The 23,291-nt window shown below is 42.8% G+C and overlaps 1 protein-coding gene across 3 annotated transcripts in view; it reads left to right on the top strand.

Moving 5' to 3' along the window:
* Window positions 1-23,107, top strand: part of TRIM37 (tripartite motif containing 37) — a 54,814-nt gene extending 31,707 nt beyond the window's left edge. The window contains exons 15-24 of one of the 3 annotated variants that reach the window (XM_039914429.1): window positions 111-329; window positions 1,347-1,483; window positions 3,637-3,731; window positions 7,063-7,269; window positions 9,061-9,366; window positions 12,573-12,656; window positions 13,443-13,632; window positions 14,817-14,935; window positions 18,993-19,142; window positions 21,774-23,107. In XM_039914429.1, the coding sequence (XP_039770363.1) occupies window positions 111-329; window positions 1,347-1,483; window positions 3,637-3,731; window positions 7,063-7,269; window positions 9,061-9,366; window positions 12,573-12,656; window positions 13,443-13,632; window positions 14,817-14,935; window positions 18,993-19,142; window positions 21,774-21,856 (1,590 nt within the window). In that variant the 3' untranslated portion in view covers window positions 21,857-23,107. Of the gene's footprint in view, window positions 1-110; window positions 330-1,346; window positions 1,484-3,636; window positions 3,732-7,062; window positions 7,270-9,060; window positions 9,367-12,524; window positions 12,657-13,442; window positions 13,633-14,816; window positions 14,936-18,992; window positions 19,143-21,773 lie in introns of all 3 variants that reach the window. The other 2 variants (XM_029081993.2, XM_029081992.2) reach the window with 2 other exon arrangements.
* Window positions 23,108-23,291: the final 184 nt, after the last annotated feature.

The raw sequence follows: 23,291 nt of genomic DNA, 5'->3' as shown, positions 1-23,291 counted from the left end.
ATCAGCTTATCTTAATGCCAAGAAAATGTGATACACAGATCAACCTGTGCTTTATTTTTTCTGTGGCTACCCTTTTGTGGAATGTGTTTGGCCTTCTTTTTTTTCTTTAGAGACTTGCCATTGAGCTTTCCCGTTCTCAAAAATCACGAGGCATGTCACCACCAGACACTCATCTTAGCCCCCAGAATGATGATGTTCCCGAGGCAAGACCAAAGAAATCTGGACCAAATGCCGAAGTGCTTCTTGAGAGTGGCCCAGCTACGTCAGGAAGGGAGTCCAAGGAGGAAGAGGAGGAAGAAGAGGAAAAAGTCCAGCCCGAGGATTATAACGTAGGAATTCCTTTGAGTTTTTGTTTTTTGTGAAGGGATGTGCACTGTTGGTCTCTAGCATGATTTAAGGAGAAAAGAATTTGAGACCTTGATATTGATGTGTACAGTGTAGTGTTAAAATTCCTCCATTGTCCTCACTGTAGAAGGGTTCCCATTGGAAGAATTAGAAATTGAGACCAAATACTTTGGGGCTTGAATACTGCATCTTCTACTATAGTCTAGAATAATTGTGTTATATCTAACGATGCATACAGATGTCACTTAAAGATTAAGTTGAGAGTGGATTGTAGTCCTGTTCCCTGAAATTATGGTATTTGTTATATATCTGTAGCCATATATATGTTCACAGTTCTGCCATAATGTGTTCAAACGATGGCAGAATTGGGGGAACGTTTTTCTGACCACGTGCTTCCTCCCAGATACAGCGTGCTGTCCTGTCAGAAGAGACAGTGGGTGCAGGTTTGCCCCTTCAGATGTGAAGTGAGCTCTACAATGAGAATGTCACTTAATGGAAGTTTCTGCAAGAAAAGTACCCATAGTATATAGAACTGGATGGAGGCATAGACTTCTGTATTTAAAGAGAAAGCTACTGACAGGGATTCTACCCTGCAAAAGCACGTGTTTTTTCTTTGGCTTTGCCCTCCCCATCCAAAAAATATATATGTAATTTACTGTCTTATGAATGAAGAGCTTTCCTTTTTCCTTGTTAAATTCTAGGTATACACATGCTAAAATAAGGATGATTAATCCATAGTATTTAGTGAACATTTACTGTCTTCAGAACCCTGTACTAAGCATTTGGGAGACTGCAATGCAATAGAGTTGGTAGACACGATCCCTACCCTCAAGGAATTAAAAAAAAAGTGGTTTTAATAATATAATTACTGAAAGATGTCTTGGATTTAGGAGGTTTTGGGGTAAAGAATTAAGTGTTTAAAATGTTAAAAGAGTGTGTTGTATATATTATGATGTAGTATACAATTCTATACTGAAATGGTGTTCTTTGCTTTGCTGAAGCCTGAACTTTCAGACGGGGATCTGGATGTAGATCTTATTGGCGAGGACGAAGTAAACCTCCTAGATGGCAGCAGTTCCTCAGCCAGTTCAACTGCAACTAGCAACACCGAAGAAAACGATATTGATGAAGAGACTATGTGAGTGTAGCATGCGAAATGACGACCCTAGTGTGGCAGGGCCTTGTCTCGGCGTTAAATGCAGAATGACCTGGTTCCCTAGTTCCCTCTTTTAATGGATTGCTTTATCTCCTACATTAACAGTAGTAGTAAGAGAGAGTGTCGAGAACCTGTGGAAAAATGGGATGAAAGTTTGACATGAATATCAGCCTTCTCCTTTGTGGTGATTTGCTATGCCTAGTGACCCCCCCAACCCCCACCCTGGGAACAATGTTTATCAGTATAGGAGAACAACATCCAACTTCCCAGTAAAACCCTGAAGCAAAATTTTAGCAAATGGAGAGGTTAGGAACTCATGTCAACCAGATGTTCTGAGGATCAGAAGAGAGGAAATCTTTCAGACCTATTCATGAAAATACCATTCAACCATAGTTCATTTCATTGTTATGCAAGGACTTTAAGTAAAACATCTGGCCCTGCGGAGAGGAACTGTTGGTCTTGCATTTCTCATTTCAGGTTGTTATAGCAAGATTCTCTCATGGAAATTAACATCTTTTAGGTTGACTCATATCCTTCAATGAACTCACATTCTACAGGAAGCCTACTTTGAGGCAGTGTGGCCTAGTGGAAAGATCACAGGCCTGGGAGTCAGAGGTCTTAAGTTCTAATTCTGACCCTGTCACTTACCTTCTGGGTGACCATGGACAAGTCACGTAGCTTCTCTGTGCTTTCCTCATCTGGAAAGTGGGTATTAAATACCCGTTCTCCCTCCTACTTAAACTCTGAGCCCCATGTAGGACAGGGACTGGGTCCAGTCTGCTTATCTTCAGTCTACTCCAGCCTGTGGTGCGGTGTTGGGCACATAGTTAATGCTTAACAAGTACCACAAGTTATAATTAATTTTGTAGCCACTTAAGAGTATCTCATCAGTCAGGAGTATATGAATGCCTGCTGTGTGCAGAGCACTGTATTAAGTGTTTGGGAAAGTACAATATAATTTTTAGACCTCATCCCCTGCCCTAAAGAACTAGTGGGGGAGACAGACCCTAAAAAAAGTACATATGGGAGAAAGTGATAGAGTGTGAAGGGATGCACATAAGAGCTAGGAAGAGACTGTGAATAACTAAGTACTTAGGTGGAGCTGAAGTGCTGAAATGATAGTTGGTGGAGGGAGCGGGTAAATCAATCACTGGAGGCCTCCTGGGGGAGATGTGATTTCCGAAGAACATTGAAGATGGGCAAAGCAGAGGTTAGGCTGATGTGAAGCAGGGATGGGGAGCTTCAGGCAGGAGGGAAGTGTGAGCAAGAGGTTGGCAGCGGGCGAGAGAAGAATGAGACACAACAAGTATGTTAGCTTGAGAGGAATAAAGAGTGCCAGCTGGTATGTAGGGCAGGTTTCATACCCTTGTTTGGCCAGTATTACTCCTGGAGCTTTCTAACAAATGTACATTGAAAGGGTTGAGGTGGATTAAGTTGTGAAGGAGGTAAAATGCCATTCAGAATAAAATGCCATCCCAAGACCTGTCCATTCAGTCATATTTGAGTGCTTACTATGTGCAAAGCGCTCGGGAGAGTACAATGTAACAACAAACGGACACATTACTGCCCACAATAAGCTCATAATCCAGAGGGTGCATTAGAGTTCCCATGTAGAGTTTTACCCTGGATTATTGTTCAAAGGAGAACTTCCCTGAAGAGCAGTTATGTAGAGGCAAGTAATTATTTCTGTTTCTTATTGATGTAACATAAGACAGAGGAAACCTAGGGCAAAATCTCTTAAGATAACAAATGTTGCAGTCCAGTTGTACAGAGAACCATATACAGTTCTAAGCCTGTTTACCCAAGTATCATTAAATGGTTGGAAGTTGTGGTCAAACTGGGATCATTTTTTTGGTCCCCTTTTCAGAATGTGACCTTTTACTACTCTCCCTTTATAGCATAGAATAGTTTTAGCTACAGTGTTATTTTCCAGAAAGATCAGTATGTTTTGAACTTTTTGGTTTGTTTCCAACTTAACGCTTCCAGTGGGTAAGTGAAAGCTTTGGCATTAATGTTTTTGTTTAGAAATAAGTCTGACTTCATCCTAGAAAGCCATAAAAATTAGTCTGTTTTTAAAAGTTCATCACTAGTTGCATTTATTATTGCCTAGTATTGATTAATTTGTGTGTCCTTAGGTCTGGAGAAAATGATGTGGAATATAGTAGTAACATGGAATTAGAAGAGGGAGAACTCATGGAAGAGGCTGCAGCTGCTGCTGCTGGAGCTTCAGGTACACAAGGAAGCCAATCAATTAATGATTAATCAATAATTGAGTGCTTACTGTGTCATGGGGCTGTGCTAAGTGCTTACGCTAGTCCAGTACATTAGAGTTGACAGACACAATCCCTGTCCTCAAGAAGGGTACAACCTAGTTGGGGAGATAGACATTGAAATGAATTATAGAGAGGAAAAACAGCAGATGATCCCAAGCTCTTGTTGTAGTATGTCTTTTCCTCTATTTTGCCTATCCTTTGCAGCCCTTCATATTTGGGTACTGTAGAGTTTTGGCAGGCCCAAAATTAGCAGCCATATAATAAACTCTCCCTGTCTATAAATTAGGTTTGTGGGAGGGGAATTCTGGAAAGGAATAATAAAATATATATGGTGGGTGTTTGTGTGTCCTCGGAGCTGGGTAATTAGATGGAATTTTTTTAGCTAAAAGGCAATGAAGACTAGTGTCTCACTGTTGTCTTTGGTATTATATTAGCTTGGGAACATTAGTGAATTGCTTCAGATGTACTTGCACTGCTTTTAAATGAAAGCCTTAATAAGGAGAGAGAAATTAAATCTATGAATCTTAAGGCTTCAAGCAAAAATCAGACTCTTGAATCAAGCATTTCCACTACTTGAAGTTTGTGGCATGTGAAAGTTACTGCATTTCATATTGAATACCCAGGCTGACACATTTTGAGGATAAAAATTCCATTAGCATAATAAAAAGCAACTGTTTCACTTTGTTCTCGGGTGGTGTAATACACAAAAATTATGTATTTCAGCTCATTGTTTAAAATTTTTTTTTTACATTTATTGTATTCCCAAATTTCATTCTCATGCCATTGTATAGACCCTAAAAGTTTAGGACTGTTTTTGAAGCTCAGCTAGATAACTAGGAACCATCGTGATAAGTCGAGGGGCAGATTATCTGTTTTTGTCACACTGACCCTGATACACTTTAACTTGTTGGGCTCAGGGCCAGATGAACACAAGGGTTGCTGCAGTCCTGGGCTCTGGGCTAGAAACCCATTTTCCACAGACAAATAATTTGAGCCACTGCAATTCAGAAGGCAGTTACATACGTCTCCTCTCTACCAACATGGCTGCCACCTGATTCCCAAAATAGACATACCCATATGTGCAGGCTGTTTTATGTTTCTTTTCTGTAAATGAGGGCAGCTGATTGGGGGGTGGGGGTTGGAAATGATGCGGAGGCCGGATGCTGAGAGCTCAGCTCCGGCTCCCCAGGTGCTGGCCTGTGCTGGGCCTGGCTCTGCCATCCCTACCCGCCTCAGCCCTCTAAACCCAGGCAGGGGAAGACAGTCTGTTCTGTGCCCAAGCTTCAGTGGCTGGCGTGGCTTGCTGTAAAAGGTCACGTTATTCTTTGAGTGACTCAGCCCCAGCTTGTGGAAAGAGAGAAGAGCCAGCAGTCAAGGCTTGACTGTGAGATCTCTGTCCCCCTCCTTCCCATCCTGGGTCCCAGGAAGAATCTTGTCGGAGGTGAGAGGGGAATGCTGAATGGGTGGGGGATAGTGTGTAGTCACAGTGGTCTTGGCTTTTGCCGGTAGGAATCACCCATTCTCCTTCCCTTGCTTTCTCATTCATTTCCAGGTCCATCCTCATGGCCAAGATCTAAGTAGGGTCCCTGCCATAGGGTTGCCTATAAGCAAAAGAGGGAAATTCTAAACCTATGCCTATGTAGCGCGATGCAGAGCTGGGCTTGAATTTTTTTTTAATGGTATTAAGTGCTTATTTTATGCCAGGCACTATACTAAGTGCCGAGGTAGATACAAGCTAATCAGGTTGGACACAATCCCATGCCTTACATGGCAACTCATTTTGCAGACAAGGTAACTGAGGCACAGAGAAATTAAGTGGCTTGGCCATGGTCACAAAGAAGACAAGTGGTGGGACCGGTATAAGAACCCGGGTCCTTCTGATTCCCAGGCCCGTGATCTATCCAGTAGGCCATGCCGCTTCTCAATTCTGACTTGCTCATGACCATACTTGCCAATGCTACAGTTGTGGTGGGACGGATCTGACGTCTCCACCCTACCTTTCTTTGTCGGCCAGTCGTGGCCATCGTTGTTCCCCTTTCCCTAACTTGATGTCCCTGGGTAAGGGGACTTAAAGTTTTAAAAAAAACTTAAAGAGGGAGGCCATCTCTGATAGTCAAGTTGAATATATTGACCTGCTTCACTATCCTGTCTTCTAAGATCTTATTTCCTTCTCCCAAGGGTCAGGCAGTAGTAGGGGAAAGGTGTGATTGAGAATTACCTCGAGATTGATTAGGTTACCCTTGCCCCTCTATTAGCATGGATAAATGAATTGATTGAAAATACTAGCAAAACGTAAACTACATAGAGGTATTGTTGTTCGTAATAAAGATGTCGCTGTTGTGAAATTCACCTGTGGGGGCATGTATAGCTGAAAAGACCAACGTGGAACTCTGTCCCTTCCACATTGGACTCGCACGTATGCAAGCATGATTGTTGCTTGAACCCACTGGTATTTTTTTTTCCCCTCTAGACTCCCTGTTTGGTGAGCCCTACTAAGTTTCTGCTTATGCGGAGCTAGCTACCCCTTTCCTATAGCAGTTTGCCCAGTGGGTTTATCTGTGTCAGTCGACTTGCCAGTTTTCAGTTGGTATGCAGCATGGCCTGAGGAGATTTTTATGCTTTTTCCCTAAAACATTTCTGCCCTTTTTGTTTTCCCACTCTAAGCTTATCAATCAATCAGTCATTTTAATTGAGCACTTCCTGTGTGCAGAGCACTGTACTGAGCATTTGGGAAAGTCCAGTATTCCAGAATTAGTAAACATATTCCCGGCCCACAGGGAGCCAGTTGTTTGGGTATCTTCTAGTCATCTCTTCTCCTCACTTGTCCCACCAAGTGCAGCTGGGTTAGGTTGGACAAAATAACTGACTTGGTTGCAGGATTTTTACTTCTCCTTTCTTGCCAACTGATGCAGAAAAGAGCCTGTAGGTAACGCTGATGGAACTGCTCAAGAAGTCAGATGGGAAAGTGACGGCAAGCCCCTCCGCTCTGTAGAGCTTGAATTTGATAGGAAGCCCAATACTGTGTTGCCTCCACTACATTGTTCAGCCGTCTCCCAAAGTATGCGCTGGTCTTTCTGAGTTAATGAATTGAAGATCACTGAAATGCAATATGGTATTTTTATGTTACTCTGCATTTTCAAAAAATGTGTTTTTTTCTTTCACTTTTCATTAGGTTCTTCTAAAACGTTTTTAAACGCCTTTTTAATAATGCTTAAATGCTAAGGCATGTGACAACTTAAGTCCTAAGTGTTTCACTTTAAAAATAAGCCCCTTGTTTTTGTATTCCAGGTGGTAGCCATGCTAGCCATGGATATGCTAATGCAAGCAGCAGACCCTCAAGACGAACTGGAAACTTAAGTTCTGTAGCTAGCAGCAGCCTGTTAGATATAGATCCCTTAATTTTAATTCACCTGTTGGACTTTAAGGACCGGAGCAGTATGGAAAATATATGGGGTTTACAACCCCGACCACCTGCTTCCATTCTGCAAGCCACAGGTAAAAACTTTTTCTTTTAACCCAGCATGCTTTTCCCTTTTACTTTGTTTAATCCCATAAAGCATTGACAATAGTTTGATGTTTTTTCCTTGTGTTTATCATCATCCTCTGAGTCCCCGTTACATTTGGAACACTGTACTAGACGCTTAAGAGCACACAGATCACAGTCCCAGCTCTTGAGGCTGTTATAATCAGAGAGAGGCAAGCAAAGAGATACAGTTGAAATTAGGAAACGAAAATAGCAAAAGATAAGTAAAATAACTAAGTGGAATAAATACCCTGATTGACAAGTATGGGTTAAGTGTGGTTGATGGGATGATATGACCCAGGGAGGGAGGATTAGTTGGGGAGTGCCTCCTGGAGGAGCCAGTTTTTCAGGAGGTCTCTGAATGTTGGGAGGGATATGGGTTGGTGCATTTATGAGGGGAGGCGAATGCCATGCAGGGAGTATGGAGGGAGGAATGGGCTGGAGAATGGGGTTGGCGTGGGTGGGCAGGAGGAGTTGAGAACAAGATATAATTAGAAGGTGACCTTTGTCGGGTGTGCAGAAGGTTAGTTGTTTTGTAGTAGAAGAGATCCAAACGGTAAAAAGGAAGGAGTTGGTGGAAAGCCTTGAATCAAATGATTAGGAGTTGCTTTTTGATGCAGAGAGAAATGACCATTTTTGAGTTCAGGAAATGGGGAACCTTCAAGTAACCCTTTGACTTTACCCATTTATTTCATGCTGATTTCATGTATACCATGTCAAATCAGTGTCATTAAATTGTAGGCTTGAAGGTCCCCTTTAGACTAGAGTGATTAGCTATAATTTATTTTTAAATATTGGTGAATTAAGTGCAGATGGTAGAGTGTCCTATGTGGTAGGACTTAATTGTCACTTTCGTTGTTTATATAAAAAATAAAAATCCGGATGCTACTATTTTGTAAAGGAGATTGTGTATTTTCCAGAGCTGGTGGTGTTTAAGAATGACCGTTTTTTAAAATTGTTCCCCAGCCACTTCAAGATGAACACCTTGCCTTATTCGCCACGTTCCATTCCCTTCACCTTTCCACCAGAGCCAAACTTTTTAGTACCCCCTGGCATGGGTGTTAACTTTTCATTATGAACCTGGGCTGAACTTAAGGTTGATGTTTCGGGGGATGTGATTTTTGAAGGAGGGAGATTAGGGAGGGCTGGGCAAAGAAAAAGTGGGAAAGCATATATGACTAAATCGAAATTTGGAGGAGAAGATTCTTTTGTTGTGTGGGCTTTAATTTTTTTAAATTGGTGTAATTTATGCATATTTAACCAGCTTGGTGAGTGTATCTGAATTTAAAGTTAGTCACAAGACCTCAGGGTCCTGCCAACACAGGAGAGCCAATAAATGACCCAACTGTGGTACCCAAATTTGCTGTTTGGCTCCCTGGTACTTTTAGGGGGTTAGCCACCTTCCTGCCCCTCCACTAACAGATCTCTTCTCCCTTCCCTCCCCCGACCCAGTTCACCATGTCTCCCTTCCCCTGCTTCTCCTCAACAAAACTCCTCTCTGACTCTCTACCTGACTTCTGCCATTCCTCAAAAGAAGCAGTAAAATGGTGGTTATTTGTGTAAACTCCCAGAACACGTGCAGGAGTGTTTGAAAACAAGTCCTCTTATGTCGTTACTAAAGTAGATGATTTAAGAACATCTTTGGCATCGGGGCACCTCATTAGTTCATTTAATACTATGATTTACAAGAATTGGGTCAACACAGCAAGATTTTTGTGGTTAAGATGACTATTTTAAAACAGTCTGTTCCTTTTGCCCCGAAGCTTCATATTCTCGAAAAGATAAAGACCAAAGGAGGCAGGCGATGTGGCGAGTTCCCCCGGATTTGAAAATGCTGAAGAGGCTCAAAACACAAATGGCTGAAGTTCGAAGCAAGATGTCAGATGTAAAAAATCAGTTGTCAGAAGTAAGGAGCTCCAATGTCGGATCCTGTGATGTGCAGGCAAACTCTTTTTCTGTGGATCAGATGTCTCTGACTGCCTGTGGAACAGAGAGTTGTGTCAAATTACAGGACTTGGGAATGGAACTCCTGGCAAAGTCATCAGTTACAAGTGGTTACATGAGGAACTGTAAGTACAAGAAGAAGCTTAAAAGTGTCATTTCCCATATGGTAATTGATGATCGTTATCATTGTTAATAATAATTTTATTTATTGAGTGCTTATTCTATGCAAATCACTGTACTAAGTGCTTGGGAGAGTACAACTAGTCATTGGTGTATAATGCTTTCCCTTTTTTCCCTCCCTGAGTGGTTATATTTTTCTCAAATCTAATCATCAGGCGTCAGAAGTGTAATAATTGACCTTCTGGATATACTTAAGCCAGTTACAAGAAGTAATGGTACCCATTTTCACTGATTTAATTGGGCCTTGAAGAGCCCATTCATGTACTCTTAGGAGGAAAGAAAAATTGAACTCTTGTAGTTTGGATTGATCCAGAGGCTCTTTTGGGTACTGCTCTGGACCCCAGGTCCTTTGGGGAAGGTACTGCTCCCTGGGTGGGGTTCCTCACAGATTTGGAGAGATCCCAGTGGCCTGGGATGGGGAAAACGATTGGGGAAATGAAGTTTCCTTCCCTCAGACCATAATGACTACCCTGAGGCTCCCCATGCTGGCAGAGAGGAGAGGAAACTGAAAGTAGCTCAGAAGAGGAAATTCTCAAGCCATCCAGAGGTGTCCCACCTCAGGTTTTAAGTCAATGTTTAATTTTAATCCTTTATTTTATTTATTTTCAATCAATCAGTGGTATTTAGTGAGCACTTACTGTTGTGTGAGCCCCTGAGAAGGTACAATGCAATGGTGTTGGAAGCATGATCCCTGCCCACAAGGATCTTACAGTCTACATTTATGAATGAATGATGGCCGATTTCTCTACATGAGTGGTTTGGGGTCTTTAAGAATTAATTTTTTTAGGTCTGAAATCACCAGGAATGTGTATGCAGGCAGCATTTTTTGCAGCACAAATCTGTTTGGGGTTTTCCTTTTCAATAAAAATGTATCATGAGGAGCAAAAATCTGAAGCTCATTTTAAAAAAATGAGGTGTTTTTTTTAAACCGTTAAGACATTACTGTAAATGTTGGTTTTAACACAAAGAACACAAACACAAAAATCCTTCAAAACTTTTCCCTTTAGAATTTGATATGTATAAGTGTTTTTTGAACTTCATTATCACATTTTCTATAACTAGTTTGACTGTAGTGCTCTTCGTGCAGTACAGATTTAGCACTTTTAGCACTTCAAATCCAGTCCAGGCATACACCCCAGTTCCAAGCAACCACGGAAAGTAAAGTCTGGAGTTCCATCCTGCACTAATTGCTCACAGAGCCAAGGATCTGTAAGCCTCCCCTGATACGTTTATGTCCAATCAATAGAGAGAATTGCCATTCCTGGTCTTCCCTGAACACAACCTGAAAGCTGGGTTCTCTTCTCTCTCTGAAAGCAGCAGAGAATCATGGCATTGTAGAAAAGGCCACAAGGTCTGGCTAAAAACTTCGGCCCCTCTACTTCCTCCCCAATTTTGGCTACTTGAGAATGAAATGGAGAAACCTTGTGCAGGTGCCATCCTCCCCAAACCCAAGTTGTAAGGCAGATTCTCTGTTCTCTCCAAAAGTAGTAGAGAATCATAGTGTGGAGAAAAGGCTGCTAAATCCTTTACAGTTCTATCCCTTCTGCCTCCCCCCTTTTGGGCTGCTTTCAGAAGAAGAGAAATCCCCACTCCCCTGAGGCAGAGCAGGAATGTGTCATGGCTGCTGCTAGGACGAGAGTCTTAGTTTTACTTCCAGCTAAGATTTGTAGGTTAAAGAGCCTTGCGTCAATTTTCAGGAAAGCAGGTGAAGTGTTAAAAATGATCGAAGATCTTCAGAGGAGGATTCCAAGGTGTGCAGAAGTGTTCAGAAGGACGTAGCTTACAACAAGGTGCTTTATGAAGAAAAGATGGCTGTTTAACCTAAACTGGATGCATTTTTCACTAAATTTGAAAAGCCGCTTCTAGTTCTATGGCCTCTTGCAAAGACTAATAATTGTATTGCAATCGTATTTTAGTGCAACTCCTTATTTAGTTGGCTGTATTGTTATGCTTTGAATTGCTCTACTAGAGAATAAATAATAGCTTAGGGTGCTTAATGGTACAGAAGATTGCATGTAAGGGAATTTCATATTTCTCAAAGGTCTACAGTGGGTTTCAATTTTATTATATGTGAGACTGGAAAAATATACCCCACATTCATGAAAAATGTAATGTGGTGGTGTTTTTTAATGGTGTTTGTGTCTTCTGTGTTTCAAGCACTAATCTAATCAGTGGCGTACATACACTTTATTAGGTGGGATATAGTCCCTGTCCTGCATCGGGCTCACAGTCTTAGTTGGAAGGAGAAAGTTTTAATCCCCATTTTACAGATGAGGTAACTGAAGCACCGAGAAGTTGCACTGGGATCTCTACTAGCCCAAGGTCACACAGGAAGGACTTTCTCTGACTCCCATACCCTTGCTCCTTCCACTAGGTGATACTGCTTCTCCTTCCACTAGGTGATACTGCTTCTCAAGGGATTTTGAGGAAAAAGTTTATCAGGGAACATATTACTACTGTATTGTTCTATCTGCCTGTACCTGAGGTACACAGTTTCTCATAAACCACCCCTAAAAGTTTCCTATTCAGGATGACTTTGTTTAGACAGAGATAAGGAATCCCAACTCAAGTTCCAGATTTAATTCATGGTAAAGAAAACCCAGAGAGTTTAGCTATAATTAAAATCTTGTTCCTTCCCCAACATTTGACATTTTTGGTCCACTTTAAATTTTAAAGACGGTAGTGTTGTGTATAGAGGAAATGGATGGGGGGTTAACTTTTTAAAAAGAGCCCTGGCTTTGGATTTTTTTGGGAGGCCCCGTGTCTGTGACTTGGGCAAATACCCTAATTACCCAACCCTCATTTTGCCACTGCGGAAAAATATCCACCATAATACATATCCAGTCCACAATGGGAGCTGATTTGGGGTTTTTTTTCCCCTCAAAGTCCCAGCTCCTTATTTTTATGTTGGTTTCCCCTCGATATCCAATGGGGCTAGAAACTGGAAGTGATCTAAGGGAACTAATAAGGTTTTGGAGGATCTCTTGCTGAATTGATAAGAGTTCATTCTGTCCTGTAGGGGAAACAAACTTTGAATGTCTGTTGAGTTTAGATTTGTGTCATCTTGCTGAAGACTAAAGAGTGTTTAAAAATGTCTTTGCAGCGGTAAATAAGAAAAGTAATTCACCCAAACCCACTCGTTCTGGTACAGCAGGCAGCCTGTCGTTACGAAGAGCAGTGGACTGTGGGGAAAGTAATCATCGCTCAAAAGGAGATTGCCAAACTTTATCAGAAGGTAAACTTGAGAAGCTAAGAAGTTTAATCTCCTTTGGTGGACAGAAGTCTTTTGGGAGTCAGTTAATTTTTAAAGTCAGTGTTTGAGAGCCCAAAAAAGTATTAAATTCCAACTTTTTACAGTTCATTCCATTTTTTCCCATAAATGTCTTGACAATAATGTGTTAGTACCACCTCTTTAGAAAGGAGAGATTACCATTACCTCGTACCACTTCTTTTGTAGAACTTTGCATAAAATGAGATTTCAGCCAAACTCAGGTTGCTACACTCATTTCTTGGAGAATGTGGAGATTTGCTTAACAAGAAAGCAGTAGATTGTCAGTTTGACTGCAGGTTTCTAATTGCCTACATCCTTTTATTTGCTCATAGCTCCTCAAAGGAACACAGATTTGAATTCACATAGAAAGTGCTCTGTCTCCTACATTATGGTTAGTTAAGAGCCTAGATAACTCCATTGTTCTTGATGTGCAGAATAGGAAATGCAGGAAGGGACGGTGGAGAGAACATTTCCTGTGTCTTGCTCACTTTAAAACAGGCGGGCAGAGAAAGAATGAGCAATCACAAGCAGGGTCACTGCTTAAGGCTTAAGCTCGACCTACACACAGGGACACGTGTGGACTCAGAAACATGCGCACGTACAAGAAACAGAGCTGTAGGGAAAATATTGATGGGAAAGGAACCCGGAGATTGAATCAAGTGTGTTCATTCAAAGCCGGTTTTAGCATTGGTTATTTCTTGGAGATGCAGAATGTGTTTTACTAGGAATGTCCCTTTGGTTGTTCTTAAGGCTGCCCAGGAAACTCTCAGTCTGGCAGTCGGCACAGCCCTCCGCGGGCCTTGACTCACGGCACTGCCTGTGACATACCACCCAAGCCAGAAGAGAGGCAGTGCGAAGTATCGGATCCAGATGTTCTTGGGGTGGCAGGTTTAAATGGTTTGCCCACTATTGAGAAGACTAGGAAGATGATCGCTTGGGGGTAAGTTATATTCCTTGGTGTGTGAAATGAATAAAATTGCAAACCACCCTAAAATGCCCTTATCGCAGGCCAAAATCCAGGAAAAATTCACTCACGTATTTTTAACATAAATGATTCGAAACACTTTCTATACATATCCATAACTTCTTTATATTAACAGCTGTCTCCGCCCTTAGACCGTGGACAGGGAATGTGCCTACCAACTCTCATATTGTATTCTTACAAGCGCTCAGTACAGTGCTCAGCACACAGTAAGCGCTCAATACGATTGCTTGGTTGACTGATCTTTGTAACGTCATTTTTCCCCTCTGTATATCCAGGTCTGACTCCTTCTCCATTGTGCTTCCCTTTCTGGGTGAAAGATGAACCATTTTAGGATGAGATAGAATCTTGGTTGTCTAAGCTGACAAGGCAATAGCTGCTAATGGGAACTCTGCCTCTGGAGCTGTCAGCCAGCTTTTTCCTGCCCAATTCGCTCCTTTTAAAGGACATTAATGTGGTGACATTCCATCTCAGAGGATTTTACATTGATTTGTGTTGTAGGAAGATAAGCTTCTAGTTACAGGCAGCCCTTCCTTTCACCATTTTTCTCTCTCCCATTCCACTACAGCTTTCTTTCGGTCCTCTGGTTTTCATGGAACCACACAACATTTGGAATTTCTTAGATGTGTATATTTATGAAGGGCCTCTAACTCCTTTATCCATCTCCTGGGAATCACAAGTTTGAATCAGCATCAGTAATTTTACCTTTCTGAGCTTTCAGACAGTTTAATGAGATAATGAATTGTGTGTGTCTCTGTTGGATGTTTCATTAATATCCAGCTGCTGATTTATTCAGGCTGTTAAAAGCGATCAGCTTTTCCTTGTGTCCTTGAACACATCTCTGTACCTAGAGATCCTAGCACACCTCAAAGATAACTTTCCTCTTTGCATTAAGGTTCAATATTTACTACAACCGTGATGAATGGCTAATTGTTTACCTATTGTGATTGAAGAATTTTGCCCTTTAACGCTGAGTGACTGTTTAAATATGCAGGAATCGAGCTAAAGATCCATGTGTCATACTGAATTGAATCTTAATTCTCTAATTATATGTGTGTTGCTCTGATTGTGAGGGAGGAGCACTGCTGACTGTTATGAATATTGTGTATACTTCAAGTTTATCGCCTCATCCTATTTTCTAGGCCTGATTTGAAAGGATGTTGCACGGAAGGCGTACAGGCGACTGATTTGGAAAATAACACTGAAACCGGAGAGTTGCAAACTAGCCTTCCTGAAGGGGCATCAGCTGGGCCCGAGGAAGGTAAAGAAATTGAAACCCAAATTTTGGGGGAAAGCAACGGTATTATCAGATTGCCAAATATCTCACTTCTTAAAGGCATATGCCACCTGAGCACAATATTCTTGAGCGAGTTTGAATTTCATATTTGTCTGGCTGAAACATCACACAAAATGACCAGCCAACTAGACCATTTATTACACAATGAAGGATGTGTTGCTCAAGGAGGTGACTTGTTAGAAAATCACTTCATGGTTTCTGACACAACCCCCTTTCCTTTAACATTATACAGGGTGGTGTATGACTTGTTATATTTTGAGCTTCCAGTGACCTCCTCATAGGCAAATCCAACAGTCACTATTATCCCAATCTTATTTGACGTATTGTTGGCTGACTTTGACTCCTTGGGCCACTCCATTCTCCTGGAAATGCTATCCATTCTGGCTTTACCTGGTACAGAGTAAGCATTTAACAAATACAGTAATTATTGTTGTTATTTTACCAACGAAGTTGCCTCCTGCTTTTCATCCCTCTGTGGCTGCTCCTCAGTTGCTTTTTGCTGGCTCCTCTCACCTCCTGGCTGGGTCCCCTTCTCTTCTTATAGAACTCTCTTGGGGAGCTCATGCGGTTCCCAAGCTTCGGTTACCACGCCTCTGTGGAGGCCTCCCCGTTCTGCCCCTCCTCTCCTACACCATCGCATTTCCTCTTGCCTCCAGGATGTCTCCACATGGATAAATAAATGTTGGTATTTAAGCTCTTACTATGTGCAGAGCACTGTTCTAAGCTGTTCTAAGGACATCTAAGGGATGTCCTTCGGTCCCTTAGGCTCAGTGTGTCTAAAACTGAACTCATCTTCCTTCTCACAGCCAGTCTTCCACCTAACTTTCCTGTCCCTATTGACAGTAACACCACCCCCACCATCTTTCAAAGCCTTCAACTGTGGTATTATCCTTTACTCCTTGCCCCGTCTCAACTCTCACATCGAGTCTGTCGCTACATCTTTTGGGCAGTTTTTTCCACTAATCCAGATTCTCCGATCGACTCCTCCTTCTCCATCCAAGTCTGTTGTCTCCCTCCCCTGCACTCTTGATGATGAGTTGTTAATAATGATATATAAGTCCTTACTTTCCTACAAGTTTTCCCACCGTTACGGTAAATTTTAAAATAATTCCCTTTGCAGTGTCTTTGAAAGTTGGTATTGCTTCAAGTGTCATGCCCCCTATCCCACCAAGAGTCTTTTTTTGAGGACCGCTTTAGCTAGGAAAGAGGTCCCAAAGTCCACCACTGCTTGCAGCCCTATATTGCAGAGTCCCATTTTTAGAATGTAAGCCTGTGGTAACAGCCCCATCCCCAAAATAGCACAAGACCCCCAGGAAGGGTGGAGGACTAAAGAGGAACCTTACCTCTTGAAGGTGAAAGTCTCAGAGTCGCAGTGAACCGACATGTCAGTACTCCCTTTCGTCTTCCTATCCAGTTCTGCCTCCCCCCCCACCAACCCTTAATATTTATGGAGTACCTGTTGTGTGCAGAACACTTTTCTGAGTATTTGGGAGATCACGATATAGCAATAAAAGACTTGGTTCCTGCTCTAAGAAGTTACCAGTATAGCTTCCACTTTGAAACCCACTGCTCTGCTGTCATCTCTCAGCACCCCAAACTTGCCAGCAGAGATTTCAGCATTCAAAAAGCAGTCCCTGCCCATGACTCTGCATCTTTAATGAACCCACACATCTTAACATTCAAAGAATTAAATGTCTTAACAGAAGTTGCCTGCAAGAATCCCTCTCTTCCCCTTCTGGCCCTCTGTGTGTTAGAGAAAAATAATGTTTACTTCTTATTTATTCGGCGTAGGAAAAAAAATCATTTCTTGGTGAAAGTCTGCCGTCTCCCTCCCCTGCACTCATTTGAATTTCAATGACTGATGAATTGTAGCTCAAAGCTTATATTAAGGTGCCAGCATCCATCCCTCTCCGCAGTGTGCGATGTTGTGGAGGTGTTGGCATTTACAGAAGGTCTTTCAGTAGCAGAACACTAAAAATGTCTTCATTCTGAGTCATTACAACATGATGAGTTCCTGCAGTTTCCCCACCGTTACGGTAGAAAGGATTAATCGGAAAATGTTTCTTAAAGCCAAACTTTCATTGTTAAAACATCAGGCAAAGAATATGGTTAATTTCCTTGGGAAAATGAAAACTGCAGTGATTTAACTGTTTCACTTAGCTGTGTGCTTGTCGAAGCTGTCTTTGTTAACTGTATTTCATAGGTTGCAGAGGCTAATTATCTCACCTTCTCACTCATGAATTTAAATCATGTAATTAAACGATACAGAGTGATATTTGGATTCTAAGTACCTGTAAGGAGGCAGACAATTTAAAGATGACTGAAAATTATGTTGGGCAGGGGTGGGGGAAATGAACAGCGTTAATGCAAGCTTTTTCTTGATTTAGGCAATACTATTAAATGACAGTAATTTTTCATAAGTCAGTGATATTTACAGAGCGTCCACTGGGTGCAGATACCGTGTTCAACTGAGGAGACTATGCTAGTGATGTCTGTTTTTTTTTTTTGTTCCTCACATTCTCTTCCTTCTGCCTCCTTCTCCTCCCTTTCTCCCCCACCTAGTCTCCCTGACACTCACATGACAGATATGGAAATATTAAACCACAGAGTTATCAGTACAGGGAGGGGGACCCAGGCAACCCTACATGTCAGTAGGAGGCAAATATAAGTGGCAGTCACGTTTTTACCATCTGCTGTGCCGAAATCCTGGTACAGAGCCTGAAGGATTTGACCAGGCATCGACAAGAAGTAGGGGCAACGATGTGTTCTTGCTGGGTTCCTCAAAGGAATTTCACTGTCCTTTATGCATCCCTCGCCACTGCTTGGTCCAACCCTTCACCATCCGCCCTGGGATTTCATCAGCCATTTCTTGTTTTCTCACAGTCTACGCTGTTCTGGACCTCTCTGTCATGAGGGACTTAAGAGTTTTTATTGACAGCCTATTGGGTTCAGAGCCCCTGGGGAACATGTTAAAGGAGTAACCGTTACAGTTCTTGCGTTCAAGAACTATCAGTTTCATGAGCTACTTACGGTGTTTAAGACCTTAAAGTGCCAGTTGGCTTACTGGGCCAAAACAGTTGGATTTGAGTGTCAAGTCAGTAATAGTAATTGAGAAGCATCGTGACCTAGTGGATAGAGGGTGGACCTGGGAGTCAGCAGGACCTGGGTTCTAATCCCAGCCCCGCCACTTGTCTGCTGTGGGACCTTGGGCAAGTCACTTCACTTCTGGGCATCAGTTCTCTCATCTGTAAAATGGGGATTAAAACTCAAAACCCCATGTGGGACAGGAACTGTGTCCAACCCCATAAGCTTGTATCTACCCCAGCACTTTGTATTTGGCACATGGTAAGTCCTTAACAGATACCAATAAAAAATAGTATTTATTAAGGACACGCTCTGGGCCAAGCACTGTGCTAAATGCTGGGGTAAATACGGATAATCAGATCAGACAGGGTCCCTGACCAACAAAGGACTCTCACAGTTGGGTGGGTGGTTAGACAGAAGCAATTACAAACAGCAGTCGACCATGATTCAAAATAACAATGTTAAATAAAGCAGCTAGACAGTGCTTGGAGGCAGCAGTACTCAGTTTCTCCCCCGCCCCGCCATTCCACAGGCAAGCAATCCTTGGGTACAGCTCCTCGGCGCCTCCCTGGCATTCTAGGAGTTCTCCAAACACGGGAGGTGGCTTACAACCCGCTTTGTTGGACAGTCCCCCGGCCTCCCCCAAACCCTAGAGCCGTCAGTCCTCCTAGGAAGCCCAGGTCATGTCGCTGTTAGCCCCTTCCCTCCCTGGCTCCTGCAGAAAGTGGGCTGGGCCAGACTGAGAATGGGTTTGAAGTCGTGCGGACTGATCCGTGCAGTTCTCGGCACTTATGGGCCAGCACCAAGAATATCCTCCTGTTTGCTTTTCTAGTGGTCGGTTTTGTATTTATTTTTTAATAAACGGGCGACTGGACCAGAAGCCATTGTCGGCTGTGGGGGTTTCTTTTCATTTGCTTTCCTTCCCCTTTTCTTTCAGCAGCTCTTGGTCAGAAACACGGCCTTCACCTCCTTCCGGGGCTGAGCAGCGACAGTGACGTGGAGTGTGACACTGAAAACGAAGAGCAGGAGGAGAACACTACTTGCGATGGATTCAACGACTCTTTTACAGGACAACCCCCAGGAGAAGGTAGAGTGGAGATACTGTGCCTTGGCTCAGTGACTGTTGTGTGGACATTTCTTCATGTTTCTCCCACGTGGCACCTGTTCCCATGGGTGAAGACCTTTAAGCCTCTGAGTTGAAGTCCCTCAGCATTATGTGCCTGATCTGAACATGAAAAACGGGTTTCACATGTATCTTTTCTGAGACTTTTGGCCTGGTGAGGTCTTTTTCGAAGCCAAGATCACCTAGTACAGTAATGAGATATGCCTGGAAGTTGAAACTGTTTCCTTGTGAGGTTTAGAATCCCCACCACCTAAGTCTTCTAGGTTGAACCGTAGAGAGCAGACAGAGGGTGGGGTGGAAGATAATGGGGAATTCTCTCTTTAAACCTTAGGAGTGACGACAGCACCATTCCTGAATAGAATGAAAGTAAATATGTAGCTAATGCCTCTACTGTCCTAAATTAAACTCACTCCACTCTCTGGAAATTTACCTTTTTAATAGCAGTCTGGGCATTTCTTCAATAATATGATAGTCTGGGTCAGATTAGCTGTTTCACAGGCCCTCCTGGGTCTGCTGGGGCCTCTGTGTACAAGTGCTTTGGCTAATTTAAACAAAATGACCACAATTATGGGATCAAGGCTCATCGCGCTATGCCTTTCTTGCCTTTTAATTAGATTAAAGCCTTTCTGTGGCTCCATTTCAGTCTAAAGACATGAACAATCAGTTTTAATTCAAAATAGCCTACTTCTTCCTTTCTTTTTTTTTTCTTCCTCATGGTATTAAGCACTTACTATGTTGTGCCAGGCAAGCCCTGGAGTTGACACGAGCTAATCTAGTTGGACACAGTCCATGTCCCTCATGGGGCTCACAGTTTTCATCCCCATTTTACAGATTAGGGAACTGAGGCCCAGAGAAGTTGACACTTGCCCAGAGTGACACAGCGGAGAAATGGCGGAGCCGGGATTAGAACTCTGACTCTCAGGCCCAGGCTCTATCCACTAGGCCACGCTACTTCTTCCCTTAGAACATCTGTTAGATGTGTATTAAGTCATGAGTCGTACATTTTATAAATATGCATATATATGATGGATTTATTTTTGTGGGGTCCACCTTAGCCTGAGATGTTAGAATGCAGCCCCCAGAGTCCCTGCGTTAATCCACCCCAGGTGGCAGTTGCATTCTTGAGACTCCTTTTATAGTTAAAATGTTGTAGCTTAGGGGTAGGGCTGGGGCCCAGAAGCGTCAACCACTCCCCAGCGTCATACTCCCCCTTGACCTTGCCGACATGGCCATGGCTTGGGCCATTTACGTGGATGGCGTCCTAAGTAAAACTTCCTTAAATGGTCACCGCGAGACAGCCTGTGTTCTTAAAGTGGGCACTGCTGCTTTATAATGTGGGGAATGGGCAGCTCGGGAGAGGAGTCTGAAGGGCCTAGGCTTCACCCCAGGGGGCTGGAGTTGGGGGTTGTTGCATTAAAATTCCCCATTGCTGCTGACGCCACCGCAGCCTCATCCACTTCTTCCTCCTCCTCAGTCCACTGCAGAGAATATTCTTTTCTTGGCGGTGTGACTTTGCATTCATGTAGAAGCTTCTCTACGGGGCGACTGGACCTTTTAATATAGGGAAGATGGAAGTAGTTCGTTGCCTTTTAGTTCTTTGGTTCTTTGCCTTTTGGTTCTTTCATTCTCTGCTTTCACTTGGAGTAAGCTTTGGGGAGGTGCTGAAATGTCAAAAGGCAACCTTGAGGTGAAGGGAGATGTAATGGAGGAACTAATGAGAGAGATAATGAAACAGCGGTGAGGGACCCTAGGGTATACCTCATCTCTCATGACTTTCTGAACTTGAAAGATCCAATAATCAATACATTGTAGTGCCTTCTGTGTGGGATATACCTTAGTGACCAGTGGGGAGAATCAGTAGAGTAAAAAACCTATTCCCTGCTGTCAAAGGGTGTATAGTCTTGGCGGAGATATACAAAAGTAATTTGCAGATGAGAGGAAAAGGGCAATGGAAAAATGGGCAGGCAATAAAACCCAATGCTTACTTATGTACACGCTTAAGAACACAGTTGAAAATGAAAGGAAGAATCTGTCGTGGAGGAGTTGAATTTTCAGGAGGGCTTTTGAAAACGGGAAGTGTCACGGTCTGGCTCATTTATAGTTGGGGGCGTTCCAGACGAGAGACAAGATGCAAGTAAGAGGTTGGAGGCGGGAGTGTCAAAAATGAGGCCAGCGATCGATCCGGTCCCCAGCCCCACAGTACTTGCGCCCAATCTGATTAGCTTGAACCTACCCCAGTGCTTGGCACATAGCAAGCACTTAACAAATATCACTTAAAAAAAGAAAAAAAGGAAGCAACAAAACTTCCTGTGGGCAGGGAATGTATCACTTTGTAATTCTGTACTGCCCGAGCATCAAACTCAGTGCCCTGCCCAAAATTGGATATCCAATATGTGTGGCTGCTATTACTAGTCTTATTCTTCCTTTCCCTTTGCCTTGCCCTTTGTTTGGGTCACATATTACTGGAGGGCAGATATGCTTTTTTTTTTTTTCAATACAGCAAGGTTAATTGCTCTGTAAAGAAAATATTTCTCTTAAAAAATAAATAAATACATAAAATAACCTTGATTTCCTCTTTTTATATTTTGCTCTTAGACACATGTTCTGGGTATCCCGAAGGCAATCAGATAGGCCCTGATGACCTCAGCTTTGCCCCTGAAGAGACTAGTGGAAGGTAATTGCCAAATCCAGGGCATCGACTTTCTCTCAGTTGTCCTGAGTCTGCAGTGTGCTGTAGAAGGTGCTGAAGTTTTTCATCATAAACCGAAACCTGGATTGTGACCTTTTTTGCTGCCTGATCTCCTATTGAAAAATTATTCCTGAAACCGTTACAAGTGGCACAGAGGACAGTTCATTGGAAAGTGTGAATTTGGCGAGAGTTCTATAGTATAATGAACAACATAATATTACTAGAGCTTAATAAATGTAATAGCTGCATTCCCCAAATGCAGCCCTGTGTAGAACTAGAGAGAACTATTTCCTGGTGATTTTACCCAGATTTTCCTCACTCGTTCAGTGCATGCAACTCATTCATCTGCTCGACATTGGTGCTGTTCAGCCTCCTAGATTCCTAAAAGATCTGTGTTTGGTGGATCCAGTTTAACGTGATAGAAGTTAGTTACCGCGAGCTGGAATCCCATCACTACCCATAATGATGAGGTTCTTCGTGATCGTATTCTCTTCAACTAAAGGCTCTTCATTGGAAGAAATGGACAGCTGTGAAACTGGTCCCCTCTTCCCCACCCCTGCCGCGGCTCTCCCCATGGGACCCACTGAGTGAGTGATTTTTGCTTCTCACAGTCTAGAACTGAGTAAAGAAAAATCACTCTGGCGCTTTTCCACAGCCTCTTTTTAACTGGGCGATGAAGTAGACAGACTTGAGGAAGTTCTGTTTCGAGCCAGGTAAACCCGTGTGCTTCTGTAATGGCCGAGAGTAGGGCATTCGAACTTCCATCGCGTTCCATCTTTCCGCCTCAATATTCCTTGAGCGACAAAGGTTGTGAAAGTTCCTCATCCCCTTTATTTTTAATAGCTTCTTTTGTATTTAAGTTTGTGTGTTGAAAGGTTCTGCAATGTCCACAGATGATTTGCATGAGAACTAAGTAGTAGCTTGGGTGTTTTCTTCCTGTATTTTGTGCTTTTTGGACCAATTCAGGGAGAAAATGTTCACCAGACATGCTCTTCTCTTACTACAATGTGTTTTGGGCTGCTCCACTTGTTTGTGAAAGCTACACTGTAATTCAGTTGAGTGAGAAATATTGAACAAGCACGGATACTGAGAGTCTCTACGTGCCTCTCTTGTACTTGACGAAAGCCATTCGCATATCCACATGTTGGATTCCTAATGTGAAAGTGCTGTAATCCATGGTTTATTTTTTTGTTTAAGACAGTTTGCACTTTTTTGTTAATAAAACGATTTTGGGAAAATACAGCGCAGTGGTTATTGAAGAGGAAAAGTCAGCTTGTTCTCCGATCTCGGTGGAAATTTTGGCGCTCTCCACAGTGTGCGTGCCCTGGGAAAGGGTAGGAAAGGGCAAGGTTTAGCCACAGCATCTCTAGGACGACTTTTCCAAGACCATGGGACCGACTGACCGAGGCAGCTAAAATGAGGAG

Source organism: Ornithorhynchus anatinus, chromosome 17 (genome assembly GCF_004115215.2).
Source record: "Ornithorhynchus anatinus isolate Pmale09 chromosome 17, mOrnAna1.pri.v4, whole genome shotgun sequence".
In the NCBI taxonomy this organism is placed as follows: Eukaryota; Metazoa; Chordata; class Mammalia; order Monotremata; family Ornithorhynchidae; genus Ornithorhynchus; species Ornithorhynchus anatinus.
This window is presented reverse-complemented; position numbering and strand designations above follow the sequence as displayed.